Source organism: Gracilinanus agilis, chromosome 4, assembly GCF_016433145.1.
Source record: "Gracilinanus agilis isolate LMUSP501 chromosome 4, AgileGrace, whole genome shotgun sequence".
Taxonomy (NCBI): Eukaryota; Metazoa; Chordata; class Mammalia; order Didelphimorphia; family Didelphidae; genus Gracilinanus; species Gracilinanus agilis.
In genome coordinates this window covers 165619235-165640098 of record NC_058133.1, presented here as the reverse complement: position 1 = coordinate 165640098, position 20864 = coordinate 165619235, and the positions used below count along the sequence as shown (strand labels likewise).

The 20864-nt window shown below is 38.3% G+C and overlaps 1 protein-coding gene across 1 annotated transcript in view; it reads right to left on the bottom strand.

Moving 5' to 3' along the window:
• ARHGEF11 (Rho guanine nucleotide exchange factor 11) overlaps positions 1 to 20864 on the bottom strand; it is a 157958-nt gene that overhangs the window by 62837 nt on the left and 74257 nt on the right. The window contains exons 3-8 of the mRNA XM_044674084.1: positions 8279 to 8370; positions 7216 to 7314; positions 2846 to 2895; positions 2495 to 2552; positions 1663 to 1841; positions 791 to 862 (exon numbers count right to left, since the gene is read on the bottom strand). Coding sequence (XP_044530019.1) covers positions 791 to 862; positions 1663 to 1841; positions 2495 to 2552; positions 2846 to 2895; positions 7216 to 7314; positions 8279 to 8370 — 550 coding nt within the window. The remainder of the gene's footprint in view (positions 1 to 790; positions 863 to 1662; positions 1842 to 2494; positions 2553 to 2845; positions 2896 to 7215; positions 7315 to 8278; positions 8371 to 20864) is intronic.

Here is a 20864-nt window from a genome sequence, read left to right as displayed (position 1 = left end):
GCAAAACACTTTATATATATTATCTTATTCAATATTAGATACTATTTTGTCCTCATTTTACAGATAAGGAAACTGAGGTTCAGAGAAGTTAGGGGTTGGCCTACAATTACATAGTTATTAGGTATTGAATTTGAACTTGAGTTTCTTCTAATGCCAAGGCCAGGGGCCAGAGCTCTTTTCATTATATAGGAATTCTTAACCTTTTTTTGTTACAGATCCCTTTGGAAATCTAGTGTAGCTTATGGATAATAGGCTTTTCATTATAATGGTTTTTAAAATTAAGAACTGATGGAAATACTAAATTTTAATTAGATATTAGTGAAAATAAAGATATAATTTTTCCCTCTTTCAAAATTTCATGGGGGGGACAGTTGGGTGGCTCAGTGGATTGAGAGCCAGACCCAGAGACGGGAGGTCCTGGGTTCAAATCTGGCTGTAGACACTTCCTAGTAGTGTGACCCTAGACAAGTCACTTGACCCCATTATTTATCTAGCCCTTACCACTCTTCTGCCTTAGAACCAACACATGGATCCTCTAAAATCTATCCACATCTATGGATCCCAGATAAGAATCCTATACTAGGATGCCTCTATGATATTATGGTGATTGTGATTCTATATATGAGTCCCTAAAAACAGGGATTGGTTAGTTCAAATTGTTTCCTCTCACAAAAGTTGTTGGTACTTTTCTGAAGGATACTTTTGGTTATCTTTGGTACCTATGCTATTATCGGAGGAAAAGGAAAGCATAACAGGTAGAAATATAGACCACAGTCTGGGTAGACAATACCTGTAACTCCTTCTCCTCTTGCCTTAGCATATTTTGTAGGATCTGGGTGGCATGCTTCTGTACTTCAGGATCCTAAGAAGAGAAGAAATACTAGTGCTAAGGCTTACAGGATTAACCTTGTAGACTTAGATCTCTCCTATCCACTAATCGCAGGAGTAACAGTCAAGGTATGGCTTTGTTGTGGGCTGATTCTGCATCATGAATATGTTCTTATAAGCCTGAATTCCCACAGTTCTTAGAAAGCTAGTGCTTCCATTCTTCACCTGTCTTCTTGAACCCCTGGCTCTAATTCTGCTTTTCCCTTCTTAATGTCTCACTTCTGTGAACCTCTTCAGCAAAGCGTTTTTCTTCAGCATGGAATTCCTACTCTTCTTGTCCCCACTGTCTCTTTCCCAAATCTGCTTTTCCTCCTCTAAGACACTTCTTATGACTAAGACCTCTTCTCTTGGTCCATAGCTCTATCTCATATCCCTTTAAACTTTAAGTCTAGCATTGGATTGCCATTCATCTACAATCATTTCTACCTCTATGTTGTTCTACATCTCTGCTTCCTGTGTTATGAATCCTGTTCCATTCCCATTCCTCACCTTCTATCTTAGAATGAGAGTTCCTAAGTTTAGAGCTTTGAACACAGGGGGAATTCAATAAATGTTGCTGAGGGAATAAACAAAAGTAGTGTTAAATATTAAAAAGGAAGAAACTAAGATAGGTAAAATTCTTTGTGGGTCTATCTTCTCAGCTTTCTACTATTTAACTATAACTTAAGCAAAACCCTTTCAATTCCATTTGCTCCCCAACATTATGAAGAAGACTTTGAAGGAAACAACAGAAGGAAGAGAACCTAGACTGAGGAAAGGAAATAGAGTAGTTACCTGTAGGGGCTTGGGCCCAGTGATGTGCTGTAAAGGTGGCAGAGGGGGAGGTGGTGGAGGTGGAGTAACAACTGGGATTGTCCGAGAGGGTCCTAGTGAAGCTGGGTCCTGTTGGAGCCCAGACACCCCAACGGATGAAGGAGAAGAGCCCAAAAGAGTCAGTGCTACATAGGCACCAGCTAGATAACAAAAAGAAAATCATTGGAAGACAAAATGGAAGATTGCTACCCCCTTCCTTTCAACTTGTGGTACAACAGATAAACTGTTAGTGCACAGATTTTTTTTGACATCTTTTCTCCTTACCATCCCAATCCTATTTCTTTTCTCTTTCCATCTCTGTCTAATTTACTCCCTTCTCCTTCAATCAAACATACATCTTTCTTCCCTTTCTTTGTACCCTGAGATGTATCTAATCTCAGCCTGTCAGTGTCCTTTCTTTCCTCTTTTAACTCCTTCCTTAACATTTGCTGCTTTTATTTCAACCTTCTGGGTTGATACCAGAAGAGCACTAGCACAAACTCAACTATTATGCCTCCCAAGTTGTCCCCTAGACAGAGAGGAAAAGAAGACTAAACCATAAAGAGATCCTGAGGGTAGGGGCTTTATTGGAACTCAAAAGCATAATATGAATGATAATAAAGTTATCTGAAGAAAGACTGACCATTTCAAATGGTAATTGGAAATTTCAGGGGCCAAAAGTTGATTGCTCTGTCAAGATTAAAGAGATTTTAGCTGCCGGCTTTCTTTCTCCCCTCTACCTTCCTTAACTCAGCCTATCCTAGTCTATTCACCTCCCCTGTTCTTTCTGATTACCCAGCTCCCTCCAACTCACATTTGATGAGCTTCACTACTTCCAAGTGTGAACTGTTGGTGACCATTGTACCATTTACCTGTTGGAATCAGAAAAGAATATCAGGGTTGTAGAGACAATCCCATGTGAACTTGCTATAGGCTCAAAGCTACCTGAGACTCCTTTACTCTCGCTTGCACTGTTAATTTGTCCCCACATCCTTCTCCCTCTCCTTTTATTATTGACATTTACTTAATATAGTCTATACCAGTGATTCCCAAAGTGATTCCCTAATTCTTCACTCAGAAGTTGATGAACCTTTGTTCTAGCTGGGACAAATGGAAAGCATGAAGAAAAGCTGCCTTCCTGCCACCTGTCTGGAAGTTGACTCACTTTGATGATCCGGTCACCCTCCTTTACACCAGCTTTCATGGCTGCACCTCCTGTAATGAAAAAACAAAGTATAACCAATTTTTCCCACACTTTTCTAAATCAGCCTCACTGAGTTGACCAGATACCACAAACTCGCCATCTGTGTCCTCTTTGCCTAAGATTTATCTCACCTGTCTTGCCTTAGCTAGGTGCCTTAGGAACTAGGGCTAAGTCTGGCTATTGGAGTCTATTCTCCAGTACTACGCTGCATCACTGACATTTAATTATCTGAAATTTCCTCCCTTTACATTTCTCCTGCTCAGCCTGGACAATAAGGACAAAGATGTGGGGTGGGGGTGCAATCACCAAAAGGGGAAGAGTAGCCCACAGGTAGTTGGGGTCAGGAACTAGTGAAGAATGAACACAGATAGAAATGGTTTTGACTAAAGACAGGATAGCTTTCTATTCAAACAAAAATTAATTCTTAATGTATCCTTCTTGATCCCTCCTCCAGATTGAAGAATTGGTGTTGATTGTATTAAAGATGACTAACAACTCATTTACAAAGTGCTTAAGGTTTAAACTTTCCTAAGCAACTTCCTCTGAGGTAAGGAGTCCAAGGGTTAATATTTCCATTTTATAGATAAAGAAAACTGAGGCTCAGAAAAGTTACTTGACTTTTTCAGAGATACAGAACTAATAAATGTTAGAGCCAGAACTGATATATAGATTCTTCTGAACAAATGAATAAAGAATTTATTAAATGATAACTATGTGATATATATAAAATAGAAAAGGCAGTTCCCCTGCTCTCAAGAAGCTCACATTCTAATAAGGAAAACAACACATATAGAAAATTTTGATTACAGGTCAGATGGAAAAGTCCCATGATCCTTAGTGCCCTTCTGATTCTAATAAACAGTGCTCTTTACCATTATTCCATGCTGCTTCTAATTCTAAAATAATAAAATATTAAGAGTATGACTTCCTTTTTACCAACTGGGCATTTCTAACTGGATGTCCCATAAGCACCTCATCTAAACATGTCCAAAACAAAACTTGTCTGTTCTCCCCAAAACACTCCTCTTCCAAAATTTCCTTATTTTTATTGTGCCCCAATTATCCTTCCAGTTACCCAAGCTTGCAATCCTCAGGGTCAGGCTGGACTCCTCATTCTACTTTACCTCACAAGTTTGCTCTAGTGTCAAAACTTGTTTCTACTTCCATGAACCTTACATATCTATTCCCTTCTTTCCACTAACACATCTAGGCAACTGGCTAGGCTAGAAAGGTAATCTGGGGCTAGGTTGTGAAGCACTCCCTACTGCCTGTGGGGGAAAAAATAAAATCTGATGTTTGGCATTTAAAGTATTCATAATGGTAGGCTTATCCTATCTTTCAAGTCTTAATAACACATTATTCCCCTTTATGTACATTAAGATTTCGTCTAGCTGGTCTTCTCACTGGTCCTTATATGTGGCTCTCATCTGCTTGTCTTTGCACTGGATGTCACTGGCACTGAATGTATTTCCTCCTCAATTCTGCCACTTAGAAGCTTCTTTCATGACTCAACTTAAGTATCATCTTTTACAGAAGCCTTCTTCATTCCTCCAGCTTTTAGTGCCTATAAAATACGCCCATCTGTACAAAGGATCATAGATTTACAGCTGAAAAGAACCTCAGATGCTATCTAGTACAACTCCTTCATTTTAAAGATCAAGAAATGGGGCTCAAAAAAGTTAAACAACTTTGCTAGGTAACACAATTAATACCATGAGGCTAGTTTTGAATATTAGGTCTTATAGACTCCCAGGTCTATGTGTTATCCACCACACCATGCTAATTCATGTTTTCTCCCTTTCCTATGTTGTTAACCTTGAAAGGGAAGAAACCACTTTTGTCTTTTTATGCCCAGGGCTGTGTAAAGTGCCCAGCATCTAATAGATACTGAATAAATGCCTACTGATTGATTTCAACTGAGCAAAGAACCACAGTGACTACGTTTGAAATTGTAATAGGAAAGAGTGAAGTTTAACAGCAAGAAGGACTCTGAATGTGAGATAAGCAAGAATATTTCTCTAGAAGTACCAAAAAGAGAGAGAGATCTTTCTTGACCTTGACTATAATCACAGAATCTGATTCAACACCTATCTCAACAAGAATTCCTTCTGGTATCCCCAACAGGTAGTCTACTCTCTGAAGACTTCTAATGAGAAGGAGGCCATTTCATGGTGGTACCCATGGTGGTTCTCACTTTTTAAAGAGTTTCTCCTTCCCTCTTGCCTTTCTGCCTTCATCCTTTGCTCCTAATTTTGCCCTTTGTTCAAAAAAAAAAAAAAAAAAAAGTTAAATCTACCCCTACCAATACAGGACTAGGAATAAGCTATCCTGCTTGGTGGAGTCCAATAATTTCCTGCTATTTGATGTTCAGTTTAAAAATAAACAGGAAGACGGCAGAGAAATCTACAAATATACATAAAGTAAGAACAAGAAGGAAACCCTGAGTTCCTTGTTTTTTGCCCACTTCACATCTATGATCATATTAAAACTTTAGTTCCCTCATAAGAAGTTCACTCCCAAAGGAGGGGAAAAAAATCTTCTAAAAATTGACACCTCTATAAAACTGATACTAGATTACTGCCTTGCCTCTTCTGAGTCTGCCACCACTCTTAAGCCTTTGTGGACTGATGCAGAGAAAGATTGAAGGCTGCTGAGATTGCACCTTTTGAAGTGTTTCGCTATTCTCTATATTAAATATCCCAATAACAGTGACTGCCAGTCAGCACCACTAATCTTGAAATTACTGCTACCAAAGCCTTGGGGGAAACTGCAACCTTTGTAGTTCCAATTCTTTTATTTCTGAAAATAAATCTGCCACTTATAGTATCAATCTGGATAACTGACATCCTTGGCTAATTTACACACCTCACAAGTAGGAAATTTCTTCATTGCCTTTCACCAACATTCCACCACAAAACTTTCTCTGAAACTAACTGGGGAACACCCCCCCCCCAATCTTGTGATGTGGGTGAAAGAAGAAAGGAAGGGCAAAGTTAGGGTCAGATGATTCACAGTATCTAAGACAGCCTCAAGTTCAAAATCATCCCTGCTTCTACTCTGTGACACATCTGCTATTTTACTACTCCTCAGGCAGCCCCACAATTCTCAGAGGTCCTTCCCTGCCAAATGCCCTTGCTACCATTACCACCTCCATTTCTCACCTCAGTTGCTCTGAATCTTGTAACACCAAAAATAATAGCAGACCTCCTTCTTGATAGTGCTGTCTGTTTTTTAAAACACTTTCATAGGGGGAGCTGGGGAGCTCAGAGGATTGAGAACCAGGCCTAGAGATGGGAGGTCCTAGGTTCAAATCTGACCTCAGACACTTCCTAGCTGTGTGACCCTGGGCAAGTCACTTGACCCTCATTGCATACCCTTACCACTCTTCTGCCTTGGAGCCAATACACGGTACTGACTCCAAGACAGAAGGTAAGGGTTTAAAAAAACAACAAAAAAAAATAGGCATTTCTACTTGATTAATTTGCTAAATGTAACCTACTACTTGTGTCTGACCTTCCCCACATGCTAGTACATTAAGCTATTTCCCTTCTCTTTCACTGTTCTGAAATCCCATTCCTTCCAGGAAGCTCTCCTAAAATTTTTAGGGGAAGATATCTTAAGATATCTTTGTCTACTGCAACCTATCCAAAGAAGAGCTTCCAGAAATGTTCTATTTGCTCCTTTGCCTGTATACCTTATTTTTGTAGCATTTTCCCCAAAACTGCCTATGAGTTATCATTGTGCAAGTATTAAGAAGCCCAGAATTAATCTTAAGATCTTTTCCTGTGTTCCTAATTATACTCTCTGTATATTCCTCTGTACTAGTCTTTTTAACTCAGATTATATCTAAGTCTCACTACCACCAAGATAGTCAACGTAGCTGATTTTTCCCCCCTTAATATTCAATTTAGCAACATGTGTTCATGGGTTCAAATAAAGGTTTTTGCCTTTTGATTCCATCTTTTCTTTCTCTCAATAATATCTTCTGGTTCAATTAAGTATCTGCCCAATGTTTCAGGGGTCATTCTTTTCTTCCTACAATTTTCCAGTAGAGATAAATCAGTACTAAGCTGAACCCTAGGACATTCTGACTAATGGGTTGCGATTATAGGGTGTTTTCCCAATCTTTTCTATAGAGTTGGTCCCATACTGGGAAACAAGCCAAAGTCACTCATAGCATCTTGGCAGCCTGCCTCCCTTCTCCCTACCTTCCCTCGGTATGTTGTAAAGAAGCACTTTGAAAAGAATAAGATACATATATACAAGGTTCTATTACTATTATTATCATTATTTTTTTTTAATCCTCTAGGGAGGGAGGATGGGACAATCACCAGGCCGAACTGACTGCACCAGGACAATTCGATCACCACTGACTGTGAAGCCAAAGCCATGCTGATCCTTCTGGATGATGACACACCGTTGGACGAGACCTGGGAAGAGGAAAAAGAGGAAGACAGTGACAAGATCAGGGGCTCCAGTCATTATTATCCAGGATTGAGAAGCAGGGGGTAAGAGCTTAAGATAGTTAGTGCAAAGGAGCCAAGTTCAGCCCAAGAGAAAGCTCCAGGGGACTGTCCTCTTCCAGAAAACTTTTAAAAACTTAATTAGAGAGATGGTAACTCCCCTTAGGCCCACCCTGCCCAAACATGCTTTAATTATAGTAACCCTAGACAAATGACCCACAAAAGTACTTACCACTTCCCTATATGCAACATAAAAAGTTATTCTTATCTATAGTAGCACTCAAACTGTGTGTCTTCTGCCTATCTATATGAAATTAACCAAATTATAAACGGGGAATGTTAGGTTACTGGTGGAGGCACACTAGGCAGCCCTCTCTGGCTGAGCAACAGAGCTTGATAACTCTCAGTTATGAAGTTCTTCTAGATTGCAAGATTTGATAAGAGTTTCATTGTACCAGCTGAATGATGCTCTTCATTTCCTTTCTGCCCAAGTTGACTCAAGTCACCGAAGATGAGCTGAAATTTAGAGTCAACAGTTCCTTACTTAGCTAACTCTTACTCTGACCTCCCCTACCAGCACCACCAGAATAAAGCCAGATCCAGCAAAGAGAAGGAAGATTTAATAGTCTTTATAGCTGGAAAGGGACTTCATTAATCATCTAGTCTGTCATTTTCTGATGAAGTCCCTGAGCTCTAAATGAGTGAAAATAGTTTTATTTTTCTTAAACACACAAACATCCCTACTATTAAAAATCTAACAGAGAACCCAACTCATTGACACACTTCTATATAGATGTGAATATTGTGATATATGAGCTTCGGATATTTGTGGGTCTACATTTTGAGGTGAGGACTCATATGTATAAATGCACATAGGTATATATTTATATAACTGGATGCATTTGTATTGTGCTCCAGGGTAGTTAGTTACCTGTGGTCTCACAGGAATCAGAAGGCTGGCCGTGGTGATCAGAGGTCTTTTGTTCAGGGGCCGAATCACTCAGGGAAGACAAGCTACTTAACCTGGAGAAAGGGAAGAGGAAAAGGCGGGGAGGGAAGAGGGAGATAGGGAGACGGAAAGAGAGGAAAAGGGAAGGAGAACAAGAGAAAAAGAGAGATAAGCTGAGGAGACCCAACTTGAGAGTACCTAAGGGGATGCCTACCCAGAGGAGGTAAGACAGATTGATCATCCCACCCCAAATCCTGCTCAATCCAGGGGTATAAAGCAGCCACATCAATATCAGTGGCAGTTATACTAGGATAATGGAACTTGCATGATGTTTCTAAGTTAACAGAAGTTAAAAACAGTCACAGTCCCTCCCAGCATTTGGAGAAAGTAAAAGACAAAAAGGAGAAAGAGATGGATGCTCACACACTATGTTGAGTCTTACCAGACTTCAATAGGGTTGATGGAACAGAATGAAACAGCAGAGAGAATGAGTGTGGGAGAAAGCGAAAAAACAAATAGCTCATTAGTTTTATGGAATGGTTTGCAAAGGGAAGGGAAAACCAAAATGTAGGTAATTATGGTGCTAGATCAAAAAGAGAAGATCATGCAGAGGACAGGGGATGGCATCCACTGGAAGAGACAACTTTCCCATTTTACCTTTCTTTTTTCCCCTGCAAACTCTACCTGTCTAAAAGAGGAAACTTCCAGAAAGCAAGTGGACATTTGCTGGTGGTCTGTGGGATAATTTGAAAACTATGCATTTTTTTCTACTGAAGGAGGCAGGAAAGAGGAATGACTTCAGCTTCTGTGAAATGTTTCATGGTAAGATGTACAAGCTCAACTGTTCCAGATTGTACTAGGGCTCCTTGACTGAAGGACCTAGAACCCATAAAATCCATGCACTCCTGAGCATGGTGATTGTGATCATAGTTTAAGGGTGCCCAGGACTGACAAAGATCCCTACTTTAGCTGACCCCTGAGCTATAAAAACAAGGGAATGTGAGTTAGTGAGTCCCCTATTGCTCTCGCCCCTTAAAAAGGCTGCTTATTCACAAGCTTCCTAGCATCTCTCTTACCTAGACAATTGAAACTGGTTTTTACTGGCTGGTCTAAGAGACAAAAGATCAAAGGATACCAAGAAACAAAATATCATAGCGCCCAGGAGGCATCAATATTGGTGGGTGAGTGAGGAGAGAGAGAGAGAGAGAGAGAGAGAAAGAGACAGAGAGAGAGAGACAGAGAGAGAGAGACAGAGAGAGAGAATGAAAATGAACAAGATTTAAAGAAGACAGTATAAATGCAAAAACAACAAAAACAAGAGATAGACAAATGGGATGATAGGATTAGTCTCTGCTCTGGCATATAAACCCAAAGGAGCAATAAGAGAATCAATTACTCAGTGGCCAGTGGCTTAACACATATTTAAGAGGAAAATGTAGATGAACTTAACAAATAAAAAACATTTCTACGTAAAAAAATAAACAAGAGAGTTTATATAAGAAATCATGAATACCATCTCTATTATGTACAGCTTGGTTTTTAAAAAAGGTATATTTAATTTAACATTAGTAGCAAGTCTATGAACCCTTTGAACTTCTGTCCTCTCTTATAAATTTTAATGTTTCATTGATTTAATTTTTTTCTTTTTCTTATATCACTATTAATACACTCCCTCTCAAAAACAAAAACAATCAAAACTTCCATCTGTCCTTCCATGTAACAGATACATATAATCAAGTATAATAAGTTCCCACATTGATCCTGATTGGAAATGCATTTCTAATTCTACAATTCCAGTTCACCATCTCTTGCCCAATAAGTGGAGAGCAGCATACTTCAGCACATTGTACTGGAGTTGGGACTAACTGCTTCACTGGTAAGAGAGTTCAAGTTTTTCAGTGTCATTTTCTTTTACATTGTTGTAGCTACTGTAAAACTTGTTGTTCTGGTAATGCTCACTTCACTTTTCATCATACAAGTCTTATTCAGGTTTCTCTGAATCTGTCCCTTTCATTATTTCTTATAGTGCAATAATATTAGATTGCATTCTTATGTCATATTCAGCCATTCCTCAATTGGTGGACATCATGCTCTGTTTTCAGTTCCTTGCCCTGAGTGCTGCTATAAATATGTTTTAAGAGATCTTTCCCTCTGTCTTTGATCTCTTTGGGATAAATATCTAGTCATGGTACTACTTGTACAACACTAAGTTACGGTATACACAGTTTAATGATTTGAGGGGCATTGTTCTAAATTGCTTTCCAGAATGGTCTGGACCAAATGACAGCAACACCAAACAGTCCACTGATAAAAGTTTCTTCCAAAAACTACATTTTCCTTTTTTGTCATCTTTACCAATCTGATAAATATGCTATGGAATCTCAGTGTTGCTTTAATTACCATTTATTTCATAAGTGATTGGGGCATCTTTTCATACAGATTGGCTCAGACTTTTTAAGATATTATGGAAGCAATAGTAGTATTAGGCACCTCTGGAAACTGGTATCCTGGGAATTTTCCAGTTCTGTTATAGAGATGCCCATTCCCTTCTCCATGAGCCTTCTGCAAGAAATGATTAAGAGTAACTCTGGCCAGCTGGAAAAGTGCTACCAAGGGACCATATGAGATAGCTAGCTGATACCACCCAGCTGGGTTCCATTAATTAAAAAGCTCAAGAAGCCAAGTTCCCTTTCTGACCTAACTCTTTTAAAAATTAATATAGAAAAGATAAAGCAGTTAGAAATGTAAATACCTCTACCATTCTGAAAGCAAATAAGTTTCCAGTAGTGTACCCTATCCCTACAAAGCCAACTAATTCATTTTTTTTTTAAACCCTTGTACTTCAGTGTATTGTCTCATAGGTGGAAGAGTGGTAAGGGTGGGCAATGGGGGTCAAGTGACCTGCCCAGGGTCACACAGCTGGGAAGTGGCTGAGGCCGGGTTTGAACCTAGGACCTCCTGTCTCTAGGCCTGACTCTCACTCCACTGAGCTACCCAGCTGCCCCTAATTCATTTTTTTAAAGTGCAGTTACACTTACTCTCTTCTTTTCTTACAATCACTACATGAGGCAAGTAGAGCAGAAATCCCATTATATTCTTTTTATAGGCCAAGAAAGTAAGACTCGGTATTTGGCAGTCAGAAACAGAAAAATGTAATGACTCCTAGGCCAATCCCTATCCAGTTGGACAACGCTATCTTGCCCACTTCAAAATAGAATAAAGAGTAACCTAAGAGCTGCAGCTTTTGGCTATCTCCATCAATGTAGGTCTGCAACTTGGTTGCAATTTCTCCTCTTAGAGAGTTGCTCAGAGCATTGAGAGAGTAAGTAACTTACACAGGGCTCACAGTTCTTAGTCAGACCATAGTACTTGAACCCAAATATTCCTGGCTCTAAAGCCTAACTTCCATTTACCCTGTGGTGGTGGACGACACGTGTATTGGCAGTAGCTTTACATGCATTCTCTCATTTGATTCTCACTGTCATTGTGGTAGATGCTTCAACTACTATCTCCATTTTACAAATGAAAAAAATTAAGACTAAGAAACTTGTCCACGGTCCTATAAATTGTAAATGTTAGAAAGGTCCCATAAGGCAGCTAAGTGGCACAGGGGATAGTGCACAAGGCCTGCCTGGAGTCAGGAAGACCTGGTTTCAAGCCTGACCTAGGACCCCAAGCTAGTCACTTAAACCTATTTGCCTAGCCCTTGTCCTTCTGTCCATAAAGTCGTTACTAAGTCAAAAAGTAAGCATTAAAAAAAAATTTTTTTTAAGGTCCAATATATATGGGGTATGTGTGTATAAAAAGTCATAATAGCACTTTTTATGGTAGCAAAGAAATCAAATAGGTGCTTGTCAACTGTGAAATGAATAAACAAATTTTTGCACAAGAAAACAATGGAATACTACCATGCCATTAAAAAAAAAACATATGAAGAATTTAGAGGTAGACAGACTAATTAGAAAGCTATTGTAATAGTATAGGCTAGAGGTGAAGAGGGCCTGAAATAAGATGGTGATTAAATGAGTAGAGAAGGAGGTGGATACAAGGAATGTTATACTGAAAGAACTTATGGAATTTGATAACTCTCTGGATATGTGACAGTAAAGAACCAAGAATATATATTTTTTTATTATTTTGAATGAGAGTAACTGGAAAGATGGTAGTGCCCTTGATAGTTATAGGATACAATGAGTTTGGTATTCCAAAAGAAAACTGTTTGGAAGATCCTATAGAATTTTTGTGTTATAGGATCGAGAATAGGGCTAAATGGCAGAGATAGGACAAATGATTGATGAAATCACATTAACTGATATGGTCACCAAAAGAGAGTAAAGAAGAAATCCGAAAACAATTTTGGAGAATACGCAGTTAAATGGCTTGATAGAGATGATGATCCATAAAGAGGAAGGGCCAGAAAGGTAGGACGAGAAGTAGTGTCATGAAAATTTTAAGAAGAGAAAGTACTCAGGAGGAGAGGGTGGTCAACATTATCAAATATTGAAGAAGGGTCAAGAATGATGAGGATTGAGGAAAAAAAGGTCATTAAATTTGGCACTGAAGGGATAACTGGATAAGGTTGGAAACCAAATAAAAATGGGTTTTAAAAAAATCTAAGAAAAGAAGTGAAGGTGATGATTATGGATGGTCTTTTGGGTGAGATATGAGAAGATAAAGGGAGGAGAAATATATATGCCATTGCTTTAGGGAATAACAGAATCTAAAGAGAGTTTTTTCAAGGGTGAAGGGGACCATCACATGAACAACAAGATGGCAGAAGACATTTTCACCAATCCCTATTACTTCTCCAACCTCTCCAAAACAAATCATGTGGTAAAGAGATAAAGCAACTTCAGTTGTTTGCATGGTTTAGGACACCCAGAACTCAAAAGGTAAAAAACTAAAAAACTGATATTCATTGACTCTGAGTTCACTCAACACCCTTTCCCTGCCACTCATGTTACTGGCATGCCCTACTTAGCAGACCCATGGACATCACACAGGTTAACATCAAAAACCACCCCAACACCTTGTTCCCCCCTCCCTCTTTCCAGTATTGGGGAAATAACAGCTCTCTGGCTGCAGGACTTTTTCAAGCCTCTGAAAGTCAGTTTGATCACAGCAAAAGTGAGCCAGAAGCTGCAACCTGGAAGCACCAGCACCACAAAGCTCTAAACTGCCAATGCTGAGGGAAATAGGTCCCAAACTGCCAGTCCTGGGTGAAAGAACTGAGCAGGTGGGGCAGGTCACTAAAACAGTACACTACGGAGGTTGGGGAACATGCAGCATTCCAGCAAGCTTGAGGTAAAGAGCACAGCATCTAGCTAGAGCCAGGTCTGACCACCAAAATCATTCAGGATAATGACCTAGACTGGTAAAATGTGACATACTCAGTGGGTAGGAGGAGGCTGAGACACTTTAAAATACAGTAACCTCAACCACCTCCCCCTCCAAAACTACAATAAGAGGGGAGGAAGTCAGGAAGTGAATGATAGGGAAAATGGTCTTTTAAGTACCAAAGATTTTAGGAAAAAGAAAACTCAAAAGACCTTGAACATAAAAAGTCAATAGGAAAAGCAGTAATAACAGAAAAGAAATATGACTTTCAGATATTATTATTGAATTTAGGAAGCTAAGAATATTGGAAAATAAATAAAAATGATCCAGCACTTGAAGAACCAGAAGAAAACATGGAACACATTATTCCTAAATAGTTAAAAAGAGAAACGAGAATTGAGTGCATATGTTAGGCCATGTATAGCAAAAATAATGAAGAGAATAGAAAAACCTGAATCTGCAGTGTCTAGTCTCACCAAAGAAACAAAAGAGAAAACAGATTGAAGGACAAACTAGAAGAAGAGAATCAAAAAACATTAAAAGAAAATATGCTGACTGTAAAAAAAACCAATCTGATCTCAAACACTGGATATCTAGTGTAAAAGATTTAATACTAAATAATCTTCCTCACAACACTAGAGACAACCTAAGATCATAGATCTCCCTGAAGAACATGACAGAACGAAATACCTCAACATCATCATGAAGGAAGTAATAGAAGAAATCTACCCAGAACTTTTTAATATAGAAATTGAAATTCCAATAAAAAGACTCCAGAAAACAAAAACCCAAGGCTGAAAACTCCAAGACATATAGTGGCTAAATTTAATAATTCAATTTAGAAACAGCAAGGTCTGAAAGCCATTGGGAGAAAGACTTTCAAATATATAAGAAAGGACATTCCTAAGACTATTCTGCACCACTATAAAAAGCAAGAGGGAATGGAATAATGTGTTTTGAAGAATGATGAAGCTGAGGCTGCAGCCTGGGAACCTATCCTGTGAATCTGAGCTTAACAATACAGGATGATAAAAGATGGACATTCAATGATAAGGAAGAAACATTTTTAAAAAGAAAACCAAGACTGAGAAGATTTGCCCTCTCTAATGCCCCAAATAAAAGAAATGAAAGAGGAATGAAGATGACAGGTGAAGAAGACAATAACAGCAACAGAGTTATCAAAAGAGAGACCAGGAAGAGACTTCTTTCTAAAAGTATACAAGGAGATAGAAGTGAAAGCAGAAATTTGGTAAAGGTAACAGTGCAGATGAAATCTGGCAACACCCAGCCTACAAGTGAATGCTTCTTCTATTCAACTACATTATAACATGGGAGGGCACAAAAAAGGGGATGGGGGAGCAGGGGGATAGAAGAGTGATTCCTTGAGGACAAATCAAGGCCTAGCTAGCACTGAGGGAAAGGTGACTTCTGTGATCTTAAAAAGTGAAGAACCTATAGGGCAGTGATTCCCAAAGTGGGCGCCACTGCCCCCTGGTGGGTGCTGCAGTGATCCAGCGGGTGCAGTGATGGTCACAGGTGCATTTAGCGGCAGTGAATAACTGTAAGGGGGTGGTGATAGTATGTGACAGGGGGCACTAAGTAATATTTTTTCTGGAAAGGGGGCAGTAGGTCAAAAAAGTTTGGGAACCACTGCTATAGGGGAATGGTGGAGGGAAAGGAGAGGAAGACTGAAATGGGCCAGAGAAAGGAAGAAGGCTTTATTTAGGAAGCAGAAGGGAGTACCACAGATAAATACTCCAATGAGTTTTCCTTCAAAACTGGACTACTAATTATTCCTAAATCTTATCCTGCACTCTCCTAATTCTTTATACTGAAAGGCTATCTCTTATGCTTGGAATGCACTCCTCTATCTTCATCTGTTGAAATTCCTTTTTTTCATTAAATTCCAGCCAAAATATTCTTTTCTTTTTAAATTCTTTTCTTTGATTTTCCAAACTGGCAATTAAGTTCTTCTACCTCCCATTTTTCTAAAGCACTTTGGATCTGTCTTTTACTCATATCATATACTTTATGTCATACTTATGAGGAATGGGAAAATGTAAAAGATATAAATATAAAAGTATACATGTCACATACCCGCTATCAGATTATAAACTTGTTGAGGGTATTCATAATATTGTCTGGTTGTTTTGGTTTTCTTTTTAATTTTAATTTGTCAGTGCCTAGGCACAGTAGCTTGCACATGGCTTGGTATCAAGAAAAATCTCACAATTAGAGCTTTCTGTAAACAGAAGAGACTGATTTGGGAGAAATGACTTCCTCCTTGTTGATGTTTCTCAAGTAGAGACCAGATGATTATTTGTTTCAAGCCCAAGTTGGACAAAATGGATCCTGAGATTCCTTCCACGGCTCAGAAATTCAATTATATTATGGTTGGTATTTATTGTTTACTAAAATGAAAATCCATACACTAGAATCGAGTTTATCTAAATTTCTTATGCCTTCCATTTTAGAAAAAGGGAAAAGAAAAGGTCTAGATACCATCACATGATGATAGATTTTTTGTTAAACACTTTTCCTAGAGTAGTGGAGTCTAGTGAGAAAAGTTTTGGAGATATCTGTATTTTCTTCTCTGTTCCAACACATTCATTGAATAACAGTCATCAGGCAACCTCAATGAGCCTCAGTTCCCCATCTGTAAAACAAGGAGAATAAACCCAGCTATACCTACCTGAAAGTATCTCCAAATGAAGTATAGTGGTAGGAGGGAAGATATTTGGTTAACTGATTTCTTACCCTACACAGAGCCCAGCTGATGAAATCATAGAAGGGGTAACTAACAGACACAAATGGTTGTTTGTTAATATGCTACCCCTTTCTAAAATTTTAACTAGCTTTGATGGAATTTGAAAGCCAGCTGACCACAGCCTGGTCAAATTGGTCACCTACCTTAAAAAACAAGATTGTCAGTTAAGTGAGACAGTCAAGAAATTGAATGGCTTCAAGAAATATGATATGACTCTTGGCAGTCTAAGGTAAAGTTATCTGTGGAAAACCCAAATCTAGAGAAATTGATCTTTGCTTTTACCCATGTCCCTCTCTTCCAACCAGAAGGTATCAGAGAAGGGAAAGGGAAAAGGATTTCTCTGCTCACTTATTTCTCAACTCAATGAACTAAGACCTTAAAGAGAAGCTATTTGCCCAGGAGAAGACAGTATACTCATCAGGGAGCAGGCTGAAAGAATAATAGCACCCCCAATGAGCACATCCCCTGGCAGAAGAGAGAAGAACCAACTTCGGAAAACATCTAGAAGTTGAGTGTAAAGCTATAGAGAACAGATCCAATAAACCTAGTTGAGTAAAATTTTCAGAAAAGATGCTACACACAGGAAGGGATAGAGCGAATACGTCACGAGAAAGGTTATCCAGGCCCCACAGTGCCAGAGGTATGAGTTTTAACCAGTTTTAACCAGGCCACAAGTATTCCCAACATTTGTGTCTCACTTACCATGAATAATTTGTGGCAGATTGTGCCTCAGGTATATGAGGGAAATATTCTGTAGCTCCTATTCTTAAATTGCTCTCCTAGTAAAAATATCTTTGCTTTGAAATAATTCTATCCACTGGCTGAATATTAAAGGTAAATGCACCAATGGGGGCTCGTGAGCTAGTGTTTTGGGATTTTAGAATCACTGAACACCATTACCTTATTATTATCTACCCTCTGGAGTACCCAACTCATGAATATAAGTTGGAGAGAATGAGTGCTATAGATATTAGATTTTTCAAAAGCTCTACAGTTGTGTTATATACATGTTTTACATGAAGTATTCCTTAAAAATAGGTAAATTGAATACTACCCTAAAAATCTTGTCAGAACCACTACAGGAACACTGTAGTAAATCTTATAAAATGAAGAATTTCCTTTCAATAAAAAATCCTTCCCTAATAACATGTTTTTTTATCAATAGAATTTGTATTTCAATTTGACAAAAATTTAAATGTTTCCTATATGTAAGATAATAATTTTTTTTATATTGAGTTTCCTTAAGCAGGACCTCCTTGTTGGTTCAAGGAATTGTTATTTTATATTATTTTTGTTAATACACTTCTAAAGCGCTACTTTAATAACTTACTTTAACAAGATTTTAGTCTAGATTATCTAATGCTAGGTGAGTAGATCACAAAGCTCAGGCAGGTCTTCCAAAACTGAAGAGGTTTTAAGTTAAGACACTAGCACTAGCCTAGTATAAGGATGATATTAGAAAATAAGTATTGTTTTATTAATGTATAGATAAAAAGTAGAGAAGCTGGATTGAGAAAGAATTGGAGTGTCCAGCAGAGCTGAGAGTGTTAATTTCAACTGGTGGCAGTTTGCATCAAAAGTTTGCATTTTGCATTTCTGTAATTGTATGTTTTGCACTTGCATTTGTGCAACTATATTTTCACTGATTATTTGTTTTCACTGAAATTTTCATTTCTTTAATTTATATCCCTAGTACAGGTTAGCATAGCTAAGTATAGCAATAAGATAAGATAAGCATAAGATTAAGACTATTTTTAAGGAAATATAATAAGGATAAGATAAGCATAAGATTAAGACTATTTTTAAGGAAATATAATAATAATATTAGATATTGTTTTAGAATTACATAGGATAGCGAGCATACAGGAGAGATCTTTTATCTCTCCATATGCTTGAAGGGGGGTAACTATAAGGATGATATTAGAAAATAAGTTATTATTTTATTAGTTTAAAGATAAGAAGTAGAGAAGCTGGCTTGAGAAAAAATTGGAGTTTCAAATAGAGCTGAGAGAGAGTGTTAATTTCAAGTGGTAGCAGTTATAACATTATTTCTATGACAATTACATGCTCTGGGTGTGGCATTCTGGGAGTGACTTCTGGCAGTGGACAGAGCCACACGAGGCTTCTTTCTCTCTCAGGGCTGGAGAAGGTAACATCTTTGTCTCTAACTCCGTCTGAGGGAAAGACTTGAAGGAGGGGAGTGTTTTCTTTTCCAACTTGGGAAACACTATTCATTTATCTGTTATTCTCTAAAGATTGCTTAAACTGTGAAAAGACCAAACAAAACCTGGTCTTTGGTTTGGACTCTGAATCTGTTAAGGCTCAGAGTCCTAACCTGATTATTGTGGAGACTCAACCAGCTAGTCTGGGTTATCTTTATAACTTAAAGGTGAAGTTAAGAGTTATAGAAGTTAGGTTTATTTAGAATAGTATAACTCTGGTTAGTTATTACAGGGAGGATTAGCATAGCCTGTGAACCACAGGAGAAGCTGTTCCTTGCGGCACCTGGGAGTTTATTTGGGTGGAGTTAGAATCCCTTAGAATTAGAAATTCTTTTCCCCCATATATATTTAAATAGTTTATTTTTCATAAACAAAAGTCTCTTTAGCGTTCCTTGCACCTTGCATTGCTTGTCCTTATTTACACTAGATATAGTCGTAAAGTTCATAAACAGAAAGTGGGCATCAGATGAGTTTTTTACAGTTAACAACAATTAATGAAAACCAGCTCCTGAGGAATAGTGCTTGCAAACTCTTATGATCTAGGGCAAACTATGGCCTGTGGGCCAGATGTGGCCCCCTGAAATGTTCTATCCAGCCACACATTATTCCTAATCTGACGAATACAATGAGTAGGATACAATACAATGAAACTTTGAAAGAGTTGCCTTAGAAACAGACTGACAGATGAACATTTCCTTTCCTTTGGCCTCCTCTTTAAAAAGTTTGCCCGTCACTAATCTAGGGGAGTACACAAACATGGATGAAATTACAGTTTTACTTTTAAGTAATGAAGTATTATAACTACTATATCCAAAAGCCATGGTACAGATAATCCAGAATAACAAATAATCTTATACACTGTATATTTGTGTATGTGTATTTAATGGGGGATGTGGTAGGGGAGAGGTAAGATGGTTTTTTTCATTTTCTTTGCTGAAACTGTGTTTAAATGAATTCCCATTTTCTTCATTCACATCAGCAAATACTGACAGCAGATATTCCAGAAGACACTGCATGGCAGAAAAAAAGCATGTCTTAGATAATTATAAAATAATTCTAAAAAAACAAAAGATGTTGCAAAGAATCCACAATTGCCTCTTTTTTACTATCTAGAAAACTCTAGCATTTAGATTTAGATAGAGGTTGCAGCACTCTGGTTTTCCTTTCCCAGTTCACGAAGAAAAAAAACCCCAGAGATCTCCAAATCCTAGTATCCTGTCCCTTCCAAATTCTGAGCAAATGCCTATAGAATGTTATTGCTGAAGGGAAGGAAGAAGCAATAGAACGGGTCCTTTTTCCTGCTAGGAATGTTCTCCCCCAAAACCATGTTTCCTTCATTTGTCAAAACTTGGTTTAGGGGGCAGCTGGGTAGTTTAATAGATTGAGAGCCAAGCCTAGAGATTGGAGGTCCTGGGTTCAAATGTGGCCTCAGACACTTCCTAGCTGTGTGACCCTGGGCAGGTCACTTAAACCCCATTGCCCAGCCCTTACCACTCTTCTGCCTTAGAACCAATACATACTATTGACTCCAAGACGATGATAAGGGTCGATATGTTTAATTAATTAATTGGGAGGGGGGAAAAAACAAACTAGGTTTAAAACTCCTTTCTTTTAGAGAGCCCTCCTAAATTAACTCAAATGTAATGACTCCTTTCCTTTGTATTTCCCTAGCATTTATATATTCAGCCTATAGAGCTAAATTACTTCACATATGAGACTCAATTTTCTCACCTAAAAAATGCAAGGGTTGGACTCTAAGGCTCCTTCTAGTTCTAGCATTTGTCTTTGTTATTTTGTGTGTGTGTATACATTCATTCAGTAAACATTTATTAGTTATCATTATGTGCCAAGTACTGCTAGAAGTTGGAGATACAAAGACCAGAAAGCAAACAGTCTTTGCCCTAAAGGAGATTACATTTTATTGGAAGAGAGGAACACACATAGAAAAGTAACTATGCAGTGTATACATATCCAACACCTGGGGGCATCTCCATTTTGAAGGGCATATCCCACAGTTTTTAGATAATCTGTGAATCTATATCCTCAAATCATAGCATTGAAAGGTTCTGAAGTTTTCCCCTTTCCCCTTATCTTTAATAATACTGTGTATTTCCCAAAGATCACACAGCACTACAGATCTAGAGCTAAAAGGGATTTCAGAGACCATCTATTTGAACTTTCTCATTTTACAGATGAGGAAACTGAGGCCCAGGGAGGTTAATTGATTTGCCTGAGGTCACAG